At 39.5% G+C, this 18,919-nt stretch overlaps 1 protein-coding gene across 3 annotated transcripts in view; it reads right to left on the minus strand.

Moving 5' to 3' along the window:
- Positions 1-18,644, minus strand: part of zfyve16 (zinc finger, FYVE domain containing 16) — a 28,284-nt gene extending 9,640 nt beyond the window's left edge. Inside the window, exons 1-12 of one of the 3 annotated variants that reach the window (XM_014968529.2) lie at positions 18,163-18,615; positions 14,967-15,074; positions 11,380-13,337; positions 9,252-9,348; positions 4,352-4,528; positions 4,097-4,227; positions 3,380-3,596; positions 2,922-3,044; positions 2,672-2,827; positions 2,368-2,592; positions 1,574-1,656; positions 640-744 (exon numbers count right to left, since the gene is read on the minus strand). In XM_014968529.2, coding sequence (XP_014824015.2) covers positions 640-744; positions 1,574-1,656; positions 2,368-2,592; positions 2,672-2,827; positions 2,922-3,044; positions 3,380-3,596; positions 4,097-4,227; positions 4,352-4,528; positions 9,252-9,348; positions 11,380-13,337; positions 14,967-15,036 — 3,342 coding nt within the window. In that variant the 5' untranslated portion in view covers positions 15,037-15,074; positions 18,163-18,615. Of the gene's footprint in view, positions 1-639; positions 745-1,573; positions 1,657-2,367; positions 2,593-2,671; positions 2,828-2,921; positions 3,045-3,379; positions 3,597-4,096; positions 4,228-4,351; positions 4,529-9,251; positions 9,349-11,379; positions 13,338-14,966; positions 15,075-18,162 lie in introns of all 3 variants that reach the window. The other 2 variants (XM_088010738.1, XM_088010739.1) reach the window with 2 other exon arrangements.
- Positions 18,645-18,919: the final 275 nt, after the last annotated feature.

An 18,919-nucleotide genomic window follows, 5' to 3' on the forward strand; every position in this document is an offset into this window, starting at 1 on the left:
ACAAAAATGGAGTGGGGCCAGATTTTAGTTCTGCCAGGATTTTTCTTTTGTCTTTGGTAAAAGACCGCGAGTCAGTTCTCCCTCAGCGATAAAAATGCACATTTCTTTTGGTTGTGTTTATCCAGAATCCCCCTTGCGCCATAGTCCGTTTCCTGATTTTGAAGCGGTCTCCGGTTCACATATGCATTCGAACTCCACCAGAGTTCACTTCTAGAAAGACTGGTTGATTCACACCAGTCCTGTTTATTCTGCTTTGAACTCTAGTTTGTTTGCCTGGAAAGTCTGGTTTTTTTGGGAAAGTGTGAATGCGCAATTGACCATAAAAAGCAAACTCTGATTCACCTTTAGCTTTCTCTTTAAAGTAAAATAAAGATCTTATCACAGTCATACTCGTGCAATGAAGTCATCATGGTGTCAGTTGCATGAGTCAACCATTCTGCCAAATGTACTGTCCACAACGCATACTCAAAGGTTTTGAGTATGCTGGACTAAAACCTTAAAAGATTACTGAAAAATTATTTCAGATGTAATGACTTAGAAAAGTCAGGTAAGGAGGGAGCCTCAACTTTTACAGAACTAAAAATCAAAAGATATCAGACAACGTTGATACCATGCTGTAATTGGAAATGTAAAGCTTACCTCGCTAAAGCTAGCCTTGGGGATCTCAATGTAGCTGTGTCCCATCTCCATGTGGATCCTTAGGCCTTCCACCACTGGCAGGCTGTACTGGTAGTTCCTCAGGTCCTGGACGAAGACCATTAACACTTTATGACTATCTGTTCTTACATACACGGAGCCTGTCATCATTTTTAGACATATTTTCTAAGTTCTAGCTGAAAAATCATAACTGGATAACAGGTTATGTATTGTGTAATGAAGAAGGTGTGGCCTAAGAATGTTGACACCCTATATCTAATTATGAATAATTAATATGCAGCTTCTTTTCTATAGAAAAATGAGCCAAAAAATGACACTTAACAAAATCTGAAAAGTCAAAATTGACTAAAAGCCTCTCAGAGGGATGCAGATTCAGAACTTCACATTCGGGTTTCATAACACCCACAGCTACAAAGTGAAAACTAGTGCATTTTGACTACAGGAAATTTAACTTTTGTTTTTAAAATCTTATAGTTTCTGCTGCAGGAACAGCTCCAGAGCAGAACTCTACCCCAGAAAACAGCCTCATTACAGGCGGAGATTAGGGGGTGCAAAATATTTCAAACTGATTGAAAATTCACAGTTTTGTATCAGTGATGTCCGAAATTAAACTCACAACACTGCAAAGGTTCAAAGTACATGAGAAATAACCTAAGATTAAAAAAAATGTTCTGAAAAATAAAGTTTTTAATAAAGATTTGTCTTTCTGGGGTAAAAAACAAGAAAAAGAAAAAAAAAACTTCTGGTTCACAGTTAAAACACTTGAAATTATGCAGCGTGATCTGGGTAAGAAACTAATAATTACGCTAAAATATTAAAGGTTTTTAACTTCTTCAGTTGGATCACAAACATAACCTGATTGATTTAATATTGACAGCTGTCCATGGTGGGAACCACCTGCTGCTGTGGTACTTACAGCCAGTAAATTCATAATGGTGTGTCCCGTCTCTCGATACACAGAGTCCCGAAAACGAACACTTACGAGCATCGTTGGATACACTGGAAACACACACACATCAAATTAGGGTTAATTATTATTAATTATTACATTTATTGAACAATAATAGGACAATTTCCCAAATGTAAGACGTGATGTGAAACAGCACATCGATCAGCTTAGTGTGTGTGTAGACAGTAGAGATATTAACCAATCTGATATAAATATCTGGATTGGTCCAGATATTGAAAAAAAGTCCAGATTGTGCAACGGCGACAATGTGTCCAATCTAAAAGGGAAGATCTATTCAGCCAAATTCTATGCTTTGTGCTCTGAGAAATGTCATGTTTTATTTATTTGACATTATATTTAGAATCCATAAGTGCATTTTCTGAACCATCTGAAAGACGGTTTGTTGCAGAAGGTAAATACCTTAATTATTTCACATTGGCTGTTGTAGTCCTGACTGAACTGACAGAAAAAACAATGTGTTACTTTTGCATGTTTGACTAAGATTGTGAAGTTATTGGTGTAGTTAGGTGTGCTGTACTGGTGCAGAATTACCAAATAAATGTGTACATTTATGTAAAATAATAAATGTTTTAAGCCAATTCAGCACTGCTTTTATGTATCGGCTAATTATTAAACCGCAGTTATTTGTATGGAAAAAAAGGGAATCTGTGCTTCCCTAGTGAACAGTGGACATGATTCTAGCTGTGTTGTACAAAAAACAAAAAAACAAAAACAAAAAACAGCAGAAGCAAATCACACACTGTCGTATTCGGCTCCGAGCCGTAGCAGCAGCCTGAGCGGGAACACTTTGGCCCAGGGAACCTCCAGCTTCTGGACAAGCAGGCCAAACAGGAATGGCTGTGGAGGAAGCGTGAGGCCGTCCAGAGACTGACAGCTGGGGGAGAAGAACAGCATTCCTGCATGATCTTTGCTGTCCAGGAAGCTGCTTGTGAACGTAATGTTATCCAGCTCCTCCACAAACTTCCCTGCAACAGACAACGAGGTTTGTAGCTTTTTGGAGATGCTTTCTGAATGTTCTAGTAAGGCCCCGTGTGAACCGGTTACCTTTCTGGGCATCCTGGTAAACGCTGAGATAAAGTGAGAAGAGGTCTCTTGGAAGCGTTTTTTCTCCTGACAAACATTCCAACAGAAACACCAACTCTTTCTGTCCCAGAGCCTGGAGTCCATTAGAGCCGACACACCAGCACTGCCTGCCGCCGTCTGTTTGGGAACAGCAAGGAGTAAGAAGGCAGGAGGAAGGCGGTCCGTTTCATAATGAGTAACATTCATACCGGAAGCAAACAATTCTACTCACAGGTAACCAGTTTGACATTTACAAGGAGGTTGGCATTCAGAACGAAGGTCAGCGGACGCGGACCTCCTTCCTCCAACAGGTGTCGGATCTGACAGGGAGCTGGACTCTCCTCCACCAAAACATCTAAGCATCAAACACAGAACGGTGTGAGCTGACGGTTCCAGAAGGTCCAGACAGAGGGCGCGTTCATGCCTGCCCTGTTTAGTCCGATTTAATCAAACTAGTTGGTTTGCCTTGAAAATGCTCAATCAAACTGTGAGGCAGCATGCAGTAGAGATCTGCTCCAGCTGGTCGTTAGAGGTGCTAAAGGCTAATCAAACTTATCTCAGGGTCTGCTTATCTCATAACTCCAGGGTTTATGCTTCCATGTTATAAAGTTATAGAGCAAACTTTCACAATAAGAGTCTTATTTCAAAGTCTTTAAATTTGTCACATATATGTCATGCAGACTCACACACCTTCTCCGTCATCTTCTCCGGTGGTGATGAGCAGAGGAGGCAGCTCATCCTGACTGTCTGGTAGCAGACTGGGAACCCTCATCACTGAAGAACCAATTCCAGAAAGCAACCCGTAATCCCAGGGTCCAGACACCGGAGCTCGCTCCACCGGCACGACTACAGGGGCTTCAGGGACGGATGGGGCCCCACCTCCAGGGTCCAACCCAGCTGAGCCAGACTGAAATAAGAGATTATCATCTCAGGCTACAACAATATGTTTTCTTTTTAAAATAACATTTTAACAAGCCAAAGTTCAAAACATTTGGTTAAAAACCTAAATTAAATTAACACCAAAAATGTACTATTTTGCCATAGTTTTAAAAACTTTTCTTCTTTTTGCCATCAAATGTAACATAAAGGATCGACAAACACAGATGCAAACAGAAGTTAGTGAAAGTTAAGAGGATATATTTCCCTTAAAGAGAATAAAGTGTTTAATTTTGCTGCATTTTGGATCTTCATGTTTTGTTCTCACTACATGCAGAGGAAAGCAACTTGACTCCTCAGCCTCCAGAATATTCTAATTGCCTTAAGCAGCTTGGATTCATCAAAAAAAAAAAATCATGACTTCTGCAGATAAAAATTTGTAATATTATATTTTTTTCATATCTCCCGCTCTTAGTTAACACTGTTTGAGTGAGAGGAATTGGTGTGAAGCTTTGTGGATGTTTGTCTTACGGTTTCCGGGTCTGGACTGAACTCCTGTGAGCTCCTGCAGCTCGTCACTGACAGCCTGGCCGTGTCGGCCACCTCCCCGTTGGGCAAGATACCATCAGCGAACCAAACGCGTTTTTGCTCACGTGGACAAGCTGATATGACAGAGAAACAGGAATTTCTTCAATGTGAACATTTCAGAGAAACAAGGCAGAAATCAAACTACGGACTATAAACAGAATCAAAGAGGAGCTATCAAACACGCATCATCATGGGTACCGTCATTGTTGGGGTGTTTGAGAACAGAGACGGGGACCATGACGGTGGGCGGGGGGGAGTTCAGCGTTCCGGCCGCGCGAGCCTGCTGCAGAGGGGGAATGGTGCTGCAGTACTCAGACGGGACGTTGGGGTTTGGGCTCGGGCCCGTGGGACTCATCATCCGCTCCAGGGCCTGGGCTGAAACACAAATAGGTTGTTAGAAAAGCATTTTATTAGGGTTACACCGATAGCAGTTTTCAGGTTGATTGCCGATTACAGACCTTTAAGAAGCCTGACCTGCCGATTCTGATTTTGGCCGATACTGATGTTTGTTTTGACTGAAATGTTGCAAAATATAGCAAGAAAAATGCTGAACTGATAACAGTGGAGTGACTGTTGTTAAGTGCAAATGTGCAGACATGACCTGGTGGGCGGGGCTAACAGTCGAACCTCTCTCACGGCAGAACAGAAGAGGACAGTGGCTGATTTTTAGACATTTGCTGAGGTAGAAAAGATCAGTGGATGAGATTGGTTTCACATGTAAGTATCGACCGGTCACCGATCTCACAAAATTAAGGAAATTATGAGTGCATCTCTAATAAAGACATATGCCAAGTTGGGTTTAGAGGAGGTGCTGATAGCCTCCAAATGTACAAAGAATAAATAAGAAAATCCAAAAAAGGAATAAAATCTATTTTTTAAGGTGATGACCCACTTCAGGCAAACATAAGCACTTCCTGCATTTTCCAAAGACTAAAACATAATGCGTTCATTCGGAGTGGCGAACGAACAATCAAGAGAAAATGTCTGTTTACTGGAAGTGAAATAAAATCTTGATGTAATACAGCGGTAGGTAAAGTGAAGGTTAAGGTAAAACCTCAGAGCAGTAATGAATACCTAGGCTGCAGCACTGACCCATTAACCTTAAACACCATGTAGAACAGGAGCAGATTCTAGGAAAAACTGACCTCAGAAACCTTCAACTTCACCTCTGAGGAAACACTGAATGTGTAACATAAATATTTAAACCTTCCACTCCAGACAATACTGCGAATTTATCAAACTCACTTCAGATTTAGTCTGTCGCTATGGTTACAAAAGGAAAACATTTGTGATACAATTGCTGGACACTGATTTGACCACAGGCATTACTACAAACCCCTCTTTTCCTGACTTATCTTTTTCCACGTTGTCATAGCTTTTCAGGTTAAAAACCATCAGATCAATTAGCGGACAAGCAGGACAGAGATCAGTCTGCATGACGGATATGTGATGAATTTAAAGCTTTATTTTAGTTTGGAAGATCCCCAAACATTAAGTTGTCACTTTGGCCAGATCATGGAGCGCACCACATTCTTACAGAGACACAATTCATCTGGAAAACAGGTGTTTGATCCAACTGTGTGCCTGATGCTGATGAATGATAAACTGATAGTTTTAGGAAAACTAAGATGTTTTCTCAGTGCCTTTTGGTTATGCTAGGAGAAAAACGTTGACAAAGCATTTAGCTACATAATATTGATTAAGCCTCAAAGTTTCATCGATAATGTGTAATTGACAACAGGCGAGATAAGAAAATCAAAAACAGCCACACAATAGCAACTGTTCAATAGTTCAATGAAACATTTTGGCACTAGAAGAATTTGGTTATTGAAATTTGTGTAATTTGCAAAACTGCAATGGAAACAATTTTTTTTGCATTACACGAGTTGCATGACAAACAGCTACTGGCAGAAACTATGAAGAATAAGATGACAGGAAGTGGAAGGGGGATGATGGCGCAAGCATGTTTTCTAAAGACTTATCGCATATAACCAAAGCACCACAATCACAAAATTTAGATTTTTTTTTCGTCATTAGAGGAGCATCGTCAAGGTTTTGCACACATTTGAAATGGAAATGGCTTTTGAAGCATGTGATTTACAACTGATACGACTATTTTACATACATACATATATATATACACACACACATATATATATACATGTATATATAAATGAAAATACACAAGAAATAAATACTTCTACTTTGACATGCAGGGTATTTATAACACTAGTTAATAGTCATCAGTGATACAGGGTCCATCCTCACACATACTCCAAAAAGGCTTTTGCACATATCTAAAGCAAAAAAGCAGACCAAAGTTCTGAGTGAGCCACATCTTACCTCCTCATCGTCTCGTCTGTTAAAACTCAATCAGCCCAAATCATCCCCAGCCTATTCCTCAGGCTGACCTCAGACACAGCCAGCACAGCTTTTCACAAAAGTCGATTTCCAGGAGTGTGCTGTTAGCATTAATAGGCTGTTAGCCGCAGGCTGCTGTGAGAGCGTGTGTGCGCGCAGCAAGCCTTTACATGTTGACGTAAGAAGGGAGGAGAGGAGACCACAACCCACTGCACCACAGCAGCAAATACAAGCCGTGAAAGTGGATCAACCTTGTTGGTTTTTTTTATTTTTTTTATTCAGGCAGCGTGTGAGCATCACATGTCTGCTGCATTAAGCTGGTCCAGGACCAGTCACAAGAACACACACACCCATAAAAATGAAGGACAAAAACAGAGTCCTGCTCTAATTCTCCTCCCTCCATCCATCACCTCCCTCCTGTCCTGCTGCAGACATGAAACATAAAAGGATTCCTTTACACTTCAGCCAAGCGAGACGATAAAGCTGATAATTAAAATGAGGTCGATGGGTTTAATTTATCGTGTGATTAAATGATCTATCGTTTATCGCAACAGGCCTTCCCCAGAGCGACTTATAGTTCACAAAATACGGTTCTTGAAAATGTTATTTGCACTTTAAATATTAGCTTTGTTAAAATCCAGTTTTTTGAGAAGGTTATGTGAAGAAATTTCAACTTTTTTTGTAAGACTATGTTATGCCAAAAATAAAACTAAGAAAAAATCCCTTACTTTTATAAAAAGGTGCTGCAAAAATCAGTCATTTCAGGGCATAGAAATCCCCCCAAAAACCACTGCAACAACCTGAAGGGTTTAGATTGGGTAACAAACTAAGATTAAAATACAAAACTTATATATGGTAACGATCAAGATCCAAACATCACACATACACAAAGAGAAATATGTGGGGCTACATTAAAGTCCTTTAAAACAGTGATGTGTTTAACAATACAAAGTTTGTATCTTGTTCCTGCTGATGTGTGGAAGAGTTTGTGAAGCACTAATGCTTATTTCTTTTCTCTCCATTGTGATAACTTGATTTCATCCACACTTTTGTACAACTCCAGTTTGCTGTGAACACATAATTCTTTGTTTTCCTGCTCCATAAAGTTAGCGCTTTGCATCGAAAGCCATCATTTTTATTCACTGACTCGTGTTTCAGCTACTCTCTGTAGTAGCTGTGAGAACTGAGAGCTGAAGCAATCCATTCAGTTTAACTTCAACTACTCCTTTACTGTGAATTTCATTTTATAGCTTAGAATACAATGGTTGAGTTATAGGGAACAATACAGGAATTGATTAGATCAATAAATAAAATGCATTTTAAAAAATAAAGTTGTACCACTCATTAAAGCACGCAGAGGTTTTAAAATATGCAGAAAAGTTGACTCGTGGTAAGCTAGCTAATATTGTCGACTGCTATCACAGATAAAGTTTAATCATGTGCATCAACACCACAAAGCTACGAGACAAGGAAACGAGCAAAGTGACGGAGTGAGGCCGGGATTCTAGGAATATTACATGACTACTTCAGTTTCAGCCTGTTGTACGGCGCTTTTTATGGACATGAAGGACAAAGCAGAAATCTTTCTGAGAACCGTACACAGGTATTTAGCATTGCTGCTCTGGTGTGTTAACTACCCAGAAGACACGTTTGCCAAGTTCTGACTCTCATAAAATATGTTCACTTCCTGCTTACAATAATGCTTTAAATATTGCATTATCCTTGTTGTTCCATGTATTTTTCTGTTTGCTTGAAACCACCAGTACCACGGCCAAGCAGAACCGGAAAATGGCCGATTCCTTTTCCACCTGACCAGGCCGAACAACTCAAAGGAGAAAGGGCGCCAATATGTCCAGAACACCCAACACCTCTAGTATCACACAAACCAACTAATCCACTGATTTACTTCACAATATTAAGAAATTACTTTAATAATGTTATTTATATTACTATAATTATCACGATTATTATTACTATTATTGTTGCTCCAGTCATTATAACACTATTAGTATTATATAACTGTTAACAGAATTATATATTTTTTGACTTTATATATAATATTTTTACTGCTACTATAATAAGATTGTTATATTATTATAACATAATAATTATTATTATGTTATAACATTACTACACTTATTACTATTAATTGTACTATAATATCTATAATAAATGCTTAGAGTGTAGGGATTAAGACAGATATTATAATGACAATAATTATAATGACGCTATTATTTTTACTATATTAATATAACTGTTAATAAAATGATATATAATATTATTTTTACTATGACAATACTAATAGGACATTGTGATAATTATTACCATTGTTATTACAATATTGTTACAGTTATATATAATACTATGAAAATAACAGTTATGATGCTATTAATATTATGGTTATTATAATTACTATTATTAACCTGTTAAGATTTTTTCTATAATAATAATAATAATAATAATAATACTATTGTTATTCCTACTACTACTATTTTGAACTGTTTATGGCTGATTATGCACCCAGATCCACTAAAATGTAAACATTTCTCACTAAAAACAAATCCTGAGAATTTCATTTTTGTGCTGCTATAGTCAATGAAGACCTGACGGTCTGTGTGCTAAAGGCTAATCTCAGTGGGGAGAGGGGAGGGTGTTAACAACTGAACAATGAATCATCTATCCTTTGATTTTGTCACTGCAATAACGCCCATGGGCAGATGAAAAGCGTTCCTCTTACCTTTGTGTATGGTATCAAAGCAGAGGACGCACACTCGAGCCTCCTTATCGAGGTACTTCAGCTTACACTTTCTGTTGCAGCACCCAGCGCAGTACACCTGCCACAGAAAGAGAACCACAATGAAGGCAACAGCGATTCACTCTAGCAGAGACAGAGAGAGAAAGGTGGAATGAAAACTATTCAGAGAGCATCCTGACATGTTCGTGTGGCGCCACGCAGCAGCAACAGCAGCAGCAGCAATAGCAGCAGGAGTAGCAGCGGCAAATCATGTCGTCTGAGCTGTAAACAATCGCATCCTGAGCGCCGGCTTCCAGTCCTGCTTTAATCGCCGCTCCTTAGAGGACTTAGCTGCTGGCTCCAGGATGCAAGGCTCAGCGGAGGTCTAAAGAGGAGCTGGAAAAAGAACCGCTGACTCATGCTCTTTGCCATAGGGCTATTTTTAGCTCCGAGATGTAATCTACCGTTTTAACTATTTGTGGGGCACAGACACCGGAGAACAACAAAAACAAAACAAACGATTCAGCTCACAGAAAATTAGGTTTGTTGAGAGAGCAGGAATGTAAAAAACAAATGGACAGAAATAAATTGATTAATTAATAAGGTTATTGATCATAATTAAGGAGGATTTAGGCATAATTCATACTTTTCATATTTTATCACTTTACCAGAAGCCTAGGAGTATTTTATTTATTTATTTTCTGTGACAGACAAATTCAGAGAAGAATGTTTTTGATCTTTTATTGTTTTTTTTACTAAATAAAATTCTGAAAAGTGTAATTCAGATCATATAAGTCAATACATTGTAGAACCGTCTCTTGTTGCCATGACAGCTGCAAGTCTTTTGAGACACTGTATATCTTCCAACATGAATATCAGCTGATCCATCGACATATTTAAGGCTGGAAGAAGAACCTCTGTGCCAGTCTTAAGCCTTTTGCAACCTCTAACAAGATTTCTTTCCATTGTTGCCAGGTATTTAACTCCATCCTCCCATCTGACTAATTTATAATTTGTTGCTGAAGAATGATGAATCTCTGTGTTTACCTACATGAACCAGCCGATCAATGTTATTTAATGATCAGCAATGAGGAATCATAATTTCTGGTAGGCGGTGACATGAAATAATGTTTATGAAGTGCCTTTTAGAAGGCCAATGGCACGCTGCAGTTCAGAGCAATATTAAGGGTTTTTTCACACTTTTTAGTCTGGTGGACTTATTTCTATCTGGGACCAAAGTGGCAACATTTGCTATATTTTCAGCTGCTGTGGTTCAACTTCACACTGTAAAATTCAGAGGCAGCTCTGAAAACAAATGTTTTGAAAAACATGTTCACCTCCTCGGCTGTGGGGGCGCTGCATCAAGAACGCAGCACCCCCACACAAAAACCTCTAAAGAAGACATGAACGCAACTTCCTTCTTCACAAAACATAAACAAAAACAGAGTGGGGTCAGACTTTAGCGGCTGAAGGACTTTTCTTTTGATAAAAGACCATGAGTCATTTCTCCTGCTACAGCTAGACTCATATTTTTGTTTTGGTTGTATTTACCCAGAATGCCCTGAGCTGTAGTTTGCTTCCTGCTTTTGGAGCAGTCCCCAGCCCGCTTGGCATTCACAATGCATTTGAACCGTATCACAGTTCACTTCAACCGATCCCAGACCGAGGTTTGCTGACGGACAAGAGTTCAAATACACATTCACATCTCCCAAAATGAACTAAACTTTCTGTTCAACCTTATTTGGTTAAAAAAGGTTAAACAGGGCTGGTGTGAATGAAACCTAAAATGCACCTTCTTTGCACTATGGAGGTTTGGAAATGGGATTAGGAGCCAGCCCTGGGGATGCTATCTTGGTCACATGAACAAAACCACATAACCAACCTCATCTAAAGAAACGCAAACATAAAGAACAACAAGATGGAAATGGACGTCAGTTCATGATCTCAGCCGAGTTTTAGTTGTCAGTCTGTCGAGTACAAAATGACAAAATGACAGACAAAAGCAGATTCTGATGTTGATGCCGATATATCATGCATCCCTATGAAAGACGACTAATAAATCTGTTTCTTTGTGAGAAAAAGAAGACTGTATGAAGGATGATTGACACATCCCACTATGTCACAGGCTTACCTTCCCACAGGCTCGACAGTGATGGCGCCTCTTGGTGAAAGTGAACCTCTGCTTGCACTTCATACAGTTGGGAGCTTCAGCGTCTGGCACCCACTCCGGCTGTCTGCTCCCCAGCTCCTCAATGCCGTCCCTCTTCCAGCTTGTTGACCTGGCAACGGCCGCTGGTTCCTCCCCGGGGTAAGGAGGCGGCTCTGAGAGTTCATCAAACCCCACGGAGAAATCCTGATGGTTCTGAGAGGCAATGCTGGAGTTGGAATCCCTGAATCTGGAGTGCTCCTCTATAGGGCTTGGGCTCTCTTCGTCTTCTGGTGTTGGAGAGGCATCAAGCTCCACCCCTTCTTCTCCGGCAGGTGGAGGTCTGGTAGTTTGGCTGTGTGGCTGTTTTGGTCTCGCACCTCCATAGGAGTGTTGCTGATCGGAGCTACTTCTGTGCTGGGACAGGGAAGTGTTGCTGGTTAAAGAATAGCTGACTCCAGAGGAGTCTTCCTGGCAAGGTCTACAAGAGTCTTGTAATACTGGTGTAGCAGCAGTTGTTCTGCAACTTTCTGGAGAGGCCACTTCCTCCAGGTCTTCCTGTCCATCCTGACTGCAGCTTTGTTGTCCTTTCTCGATCTGCTGTTCTTCCAGATCTTGGCCTGACTCTGAGAGACACTTTGGTTCGGTGTAATCTCCAGAGCTGCTGCAGAAAGAAGCCCCCGAGCCCTGCTCCGCTTCAGCATGCGCCTGAAGGAAAGCATCCAACTCTTCATCTGTGACCAGCAGCTCAGCCTGGTCGCTCTCAGGTAGATACTCAAAACCGAACTCGGGGGGATCGACTGGACTGGACTCCAAATGGTCAGAGGTGGTAAGTTCTGCAGGAATGGTAGATTCTAGGGAGCCATGTTGGCCCTCCGGAGATGGCCTGCGCTCTGGAATCTGCTCTGAATCATAGGAGTGGTCATCCCTAGTGGAGTCTCTGGCGTCATCTTTCGGTTCCAGAGCCAACGGCGACTCCGTCTCTGCGTCCTCAGACGCTGCTGCCCCGTCATGACGCTCTGCCGCTGCCTCCAAATAGTCTTCTGAGGTATTTGACTTCACCAGAGCGCCACACATTGACACAGCTATTGGCAAGCATGATAAGCTGACTGGTTCGCCATTTGATTCATGCATCAACCCTTCGGTAGACTCAGCTACACCTTCTTCCAACATCTTATCCAATGAAGGCTCTTCATTTGATAAAGTCGTTTGTTTATTGGATTCTGTAGGATCTGTTTCATGGAGGCTCAAGGAATTCTCCACCGGTTGCACTGAGGAGAAGACTTCTTCGCTCTTCTTCTCATCTTCATCAGCACACTCTGCGGTTCTTGACTGTGACTCATCGATGGGCTCTGAGCTTTTCTCCACTGCTGCGGGGAAAATAATGTCCAACAAACTGAGTGAAGCAGAGTAGCCGCCGCTCTGCTGATGCAACTCATCTGTCCCTGCAGAAGCTTGCTCCTCCGTAACACTGTTCAAGTTGAGCCCTGCCCCCACCTCTGCGACCACGGGGGTGTCGAAGTCCACAAGCAGCGCCTCCTTCTCCTCCTCCATCTGCTGTTCAGCCGCGTCCAGCTCACTGAATGCATCGTGGCTGTTGGTCCGTACCAAGATGGCCGAGCTCGCGTCATTTACGAGGTCACACACTGGCTTCAGAGTTCTATCCGGGCAAGGGGGCGCCGTGCTTTTCGTAGGCCTGCGGTCCACGGAAGACAGAAGGTCGACGCCGGTCAGGGGCTGACCTCTGACCTCACTACTGTCGGCGCCATGGAGGTGGCCACCGGGGCTGTCGGAACAGCTTCTTGAAGATCCATAGTGAAGGGAATTGAGGTCTGGAAGGCTTGTTGGGGCACTGGAGACCTCTGAGGAGGAACCCTGAGGGCCCAGTGAGGAGAACGGGTAGACAGGGGGCTTCAGGAAAACAGGCTTGCATTCAAGTTCCTCTGCAATGCAAAAGGAAGAAAAGTTATTCAGGTAATCGTTTCTATACTAAACAGTCTAATACTTTACTGAAAAATAAATGGCAAATCTATTTATAAGGCTGTCCCAAATCAACTTTGTTTGCTTCTGATATGATACTGATATCGCAGCTTTGAGTATTGGTCAATACCAATATTGAGCCAGTACAATATAAGTAGGAATCACACTTTTATTACTTATTTAGCAGTTTTGAATGTTAGAAAAGGCTTGATCAAGTGATGTTACTAAAACAGAGAACAATAATCAACCACAGTAGGTATGAGAAGAACTGACCAATTTATTATCAACCTATGGGCCTGCATGCAGATACAAGTAGATACAAATATATAACCAATATAATCTCATGTAAAGCCCAATACATAACATTATATATGCCATTCAGAAGCAGCCAATTGATATATTATGATTTTTAATGATGAATATAAGCCCTTATTGAATAAGGCTATTATAAACAGGAGCAGAACAGTTTTAAACTAGGTGGTGGCTCTAAACAAAACAATTCTTTTTGTCTGATTTAAAAACTTATTCCACCACATGAAATATTAACATTTGGAAAAAACAAAACAAAAAATTTTGGGGCAGAAACCGTTCAAAGAACTGTACATAAATACAAGTTCTAAATTGAAAACTATTTATTACAACTGGGATAATTACAGAAAAATTTTTTATTTCAAAAGTCCATTCTACTTAATTTTTTTAGGAAGTAAAAAAAACCTGCAGGTTTCAAGAAATCCTGAAACAACACAATGCTGATTCTGGCTTGCCATTAGGCAGCGTGAACCAGAACTTTTAAATTTTAACATTTAAGATTGTATTTACCGCTCATTAAGGAGATCTATTGAATAGTTAAACTAATAGTTAAACTGACAAAAATCTAACAAATATTTCTAAAAATACCAAGCTGCTGTTTCTATGAACAATTATAAGAGAAGTTTTCATTTATATTTTTTAAACTTGTTATATCATATCATGCTAAAACAAGGAAGAGAGATTCAATTCAGTAGTAAGCTGTAGTAAAGTCGATCTAAATTTGAGTTTGTCGTTCTGCCTGCAGCCCAGTCAAACAGGAAAGGATAGGAGGATGTTTATCAGCCTTTTTATGATGTTAGGAAACCTCAAAACATTTCCAAATGATTTAGTTTTATACTTACTAATAGAATCAAACATGGAGAACCAATATTTAGTTTTATTAGAACAGGAATCCAGAGAAACCCCTACTAGTTTTTAATTATGAAATACTTATTCTTATTAAACATGGGAAGTTTTATGTAGTTTTATACTTTTACTTTTTGTCTTTCCTTTGATTTGATGTTTTGTTTGTATTTCCTTCTAATTTATGTAAAGCACTTTGAACTGCCTTGTTGCTGACAATATGCTCTATAAATAAAATTACCTTATCTTCTAGCAAGTGGTACTTGTATAGTTTTTTTTTTAATTCAGATGTTTGCTGACATCTATAGCTTGTTGCATGTAAGCAGGTCATATTGTAATTAATTATGTTTTTTTCTTACCTTTATTTTTCCTACAGTGCCAAAAATGGTATTGATTTTGAAATGTTATGTTAGCATTAGTTAGCTGAGGTGTGGTCTGACCTGAATTGAGCTCGAAGTCATCAAGAACTTTGTCCAGATCACAAACAGCTGCCTTGAAGAAGCTGTCCATTCTGGGCTACAGCAGAAGGCCCTGGATCGCTCTGGTTCCTGTTAGAGAAGCAGGTTTCATCACTGAATAAAGACAGTTTGAAGCCCTTTTTTGTTTGGATTTTAGATAAGTGCTCTATGGGTGGAAGGATAAAAACCCCTCAAAAACCATTTGATATAATATAATGAAGTCAAAACATTTTTGTAACTGACGAGACCTTTAATCCATCTAAACACAGTAAGTATGAGACATAAGTCACACCTAAAGCTGTGCAGATGTTTCAGATTGTGGCCCAGAACCCACTTCCATGAGAACCAGACTATCATTGTGCAGGAAAAAAAAATCCATATATTTAGCTAACCGTCAGAAATTTCTACGAACATAAAAGTTCCTAATATTTAAGACAATGAATCCAACATTTTGTGACATTGTAAACCCACAATGCAGCACATTGGTTTGTGTCTTGAGTATTGATTCTAGCTAGCTTCATTCACACAAAATTATTAACATAAAGCTGTAGATTTAAGCCTGCGTGTAGCTGTGGACTGACAAATTTCATTTACTTCATAATTGCATCCAAATTTAAAACTACTGAATCTCTGTGTTTAGTTCACGAGTCCATCCAAATAAAATCCTACTTCCTTAGCAGAACCATTTCCAGAGGAAGATTTCTGCCTACTTTTGTCTGATTTGTCTCTGGTTCCTGCCATGGAAACAAAGGAAAACTTCCCCAGATATGGTGGCTGGTTCCTGAACAGGTTCCTGTATCTTTAGAGTAAAAGTTTCCAGTCAAAACCATGAGCTACATCTTCACATAGCTGTTGTGATGGGTTGGAAAAGGCTTATGCTGTTGATGCAAAGGCCTAATAGCAGTGTGACCAGATCTAAATGATTTTTCCTTCTCCACATATTTCACAGAAGTAGCCATAAATACTCGTGCTCAGCCTGTTTCCAAATCAAAGTAAGCTTCCATGTCTAACATGGAGTTGTACATTTTTAATTAAAATGATAGAACAAAATCAGAATTAACCAATAAGTTTCTCAACAAGTAGAGCAGACTTGCTTACCCGTCTTCCCATCCTAAATGTCAATCTCTCCTAAAATGTTTTAGGCTTTTTTTCCCCCCAATATATATAACTGTTGTTTTTGCACAAACAACATTTCAGATTTATTTGTACATATTCCAGTTTGTTGGCACCTAAACAGCAGAATCACATATTAATGTAAAATAAATTAACAAAGCAGAAAACAAATGAGGAGAATATCAGGAAGGATTCAAACCAGTTGAATTATGAGGATATATTTTTAGTGTGACTAAAAATAATGAGTCAGAAAAACAAAAACACCTAAAATATGTTCTAAAAATAGCAAAGCTTGGCAGCTGCAATCTGACAAATCACAACCTGATGGAAGTTAAGAGGAAGTTGATACAAAACAATACATTAAAAAACAGTGTTCAAGTAGTTTGATTAAAGTTATGTGCTTTAATTGGAAATAAAGTTAGAATTTAGATTTCACATTAAACACAACTTTTCTTTTTTTTTAGATTTGTTATGACAGCTACAAAACATAACACCAATAAAACCATAGCAACACCTAATTATTCCACCTGTGTTTCTGTTCCCTCCTGGGTCACTCAGTCACTAGTTACTAAGGCAGGTTAATATTTAACAGAAAAAGGAAGTAAATTTTATTATTATTTGGGTCAATATATAAGGGTAAACAGTCATCTCATTTTACTCAGTGTTGATTATTTTAATCTTAAAAAAAATGACTAAATTTGAATCAGGTAACAGAAAACAAGGTTTGAAAACACATTTCTCAGACTTCTTGCTATGTTTATGATTTCGTATTTTGTAAAATGATTGTTTTTTTAATTATTGTTTTTTTCTAAAATGTAGTTTTTTCTTATTTCATGCTTATTATAATGCAGATGGGTTTTCTGAACTTCTGGGTTGCTGATTCTCTGTCAGCAGGCCTGTGTGTGCAGCTGAATGTCAGCCTGTGTGATGTGGTGAACAACAGACTGTCCTGTCTCTGCTTCTGCTCACTCTGTATACGTCTCTGACTTTGTTTGGACCTCCAAGACACGCTACATGCTTCAGTTCTTGGAAAATTCAGCAGCTGCGTAGTGCTACAGAGGTGGACATAAGTCAGATGATGGGCATATACTCCAAGAGTGATCAAGCCCTGGAAGACGGTTGACCTGACTTAAGAGGAACTTATGTGTGCATACCAGTATAAAATATAAGGTTTATTTTCTCTACACACTTTGTTGTTAGTCAAATCACATTTTTCAAGGTCTACCTTTGGGTGATATGTATTTATAATACTATGTGTACTTCAAAAAGATTGACTGACTTATGACTCTGTTCTTGTAAGCTTTATTTTTATATTGAAATTACTCTGTTTTTGTTATATCAATCAGTTTTTTTAATCTGTTTGGAAGGAAGAGGGTGATAGAAAGGAAAGTCGAACAAGGTGAGTCTACTTAAAAATTAAAGTTAAATAAACTAAAAATTCAAAATTGATCAAATCAATGTTGCCGTCATAAAATGAAATACATAAACTGTCTAAGACGCGTTTCTTGTTGTGTTTTCCAAAATGTTATCCTGTCGAATTTCTCCGGTTTTCGTTTTCTTGTTTGTGGTTGCTGATGTATGAAGTTGCCATAGAATACAGGCGTTACAGGTTTAAAAGGCGAGCCACAGCGCAGAATATCACGGGTCACCAAACTCGTCTCAACATCCATGACGGCCAAATTTAACTGGTGTTGCCGTTTCTCGGTTTTTAAGGCTTTTAAAATCTAAAAAGTCCGCTTGTTTGTTTGCTTCTAACCAAACTTCGGGGTTCCCTTTAAAAAACACACCCAGCATGCTAACAAAACTGTCAAATGTAGAAGCAGTAGACAACTTTAGCATCTACCTGACACACTTCACATTACTATTAAACGCCTACTTTTACGCAGTCTTCTACTAACTACTTGTCCTAAACAAAGCCAGCAATAATCTACCAACTGTTATCGAAATTACCGTACTTTGTGCAGGTGTAGCTAAAGTTAGCTTGCTTATGGTGAAAGGAATTGCTAGCATGCTAACGCTGCTAACTCCCAGTGGGTTAACCTGGTTTGTTGGTGATTTTTCTTACCTGGACGGGTTTACTCCATGACCTCAGCAGTTCCGGTTTAAAACGGGAGCAAGCAAGGACACTGTCGATGTGCCATTTTCTAAACACGGAACTAAACTTGCCAAGATAGCTAACTGTTGGATTAGTTTCACAGAAGAGGTGTAAATTCTTCACTCAAGACGGCCATCTTGAACGGAGTGTCGGCTCTGAGGTCACAAGATCCACTCGGCTTCGGGGAAAGAGCAGCTCAGTCGGAAAGGTTCACCTGAGAACGAACTGCGAATAAACACTCGGGGTTGATACAGACTGCGTTTGACCGGTTTAATGACACTGATAATATGTCAAAAGTAAAAGAAAAAAACGTGGAGAAAACCCCCCTCCAAATTGAGAAACAGAAAAGAAGCTGCTCCAAAGCAGGTTGGGATTCCAGAATGAGTTTCCATGGTGATATAAAGCAAAAAATATCCCTCAGGCTGTACGTGCACCAGTAATTCAGCCATGTCCCATTAATCCCCCCATATTAATAGGCTTATTAATATAAGGAATAGATAAGATAGCATGTCATTGTCAACAGTTTTGGAGCATCAGGTGGCGATCTTGTTCATTTATCTTCAGATAAGCGATAAGAGTGATGCACTTGGTCCACTATAAATAAAAGTTTGAAACTCAGGATTTGAATCTTTTTGTGCCTTATGGTGTGTTTTTGTTATTCAGGGTCATGAATTGTTGGGGAACAACAATATTTATATACTTGTTTTGTGATTTATGCAGCTTGTGT

Source organism: Poecilia mexicana, unplaced genomic scaffold, assembly GCF_051168715.1.
Source record: "Poecilia mexicana isolate PSO_F unplaced genomic scaffold, ASM5116871v1 scaffold_12, whole genome shotgun sequence".
Classification (NCBI taxonomy): domain Eukaryota; kingdom Metazoa; phylum Chordata; class Actinopteri; order Cyprinodontiformes; family Poeciliidae; genus Poecilia; species Poecilia mexicana.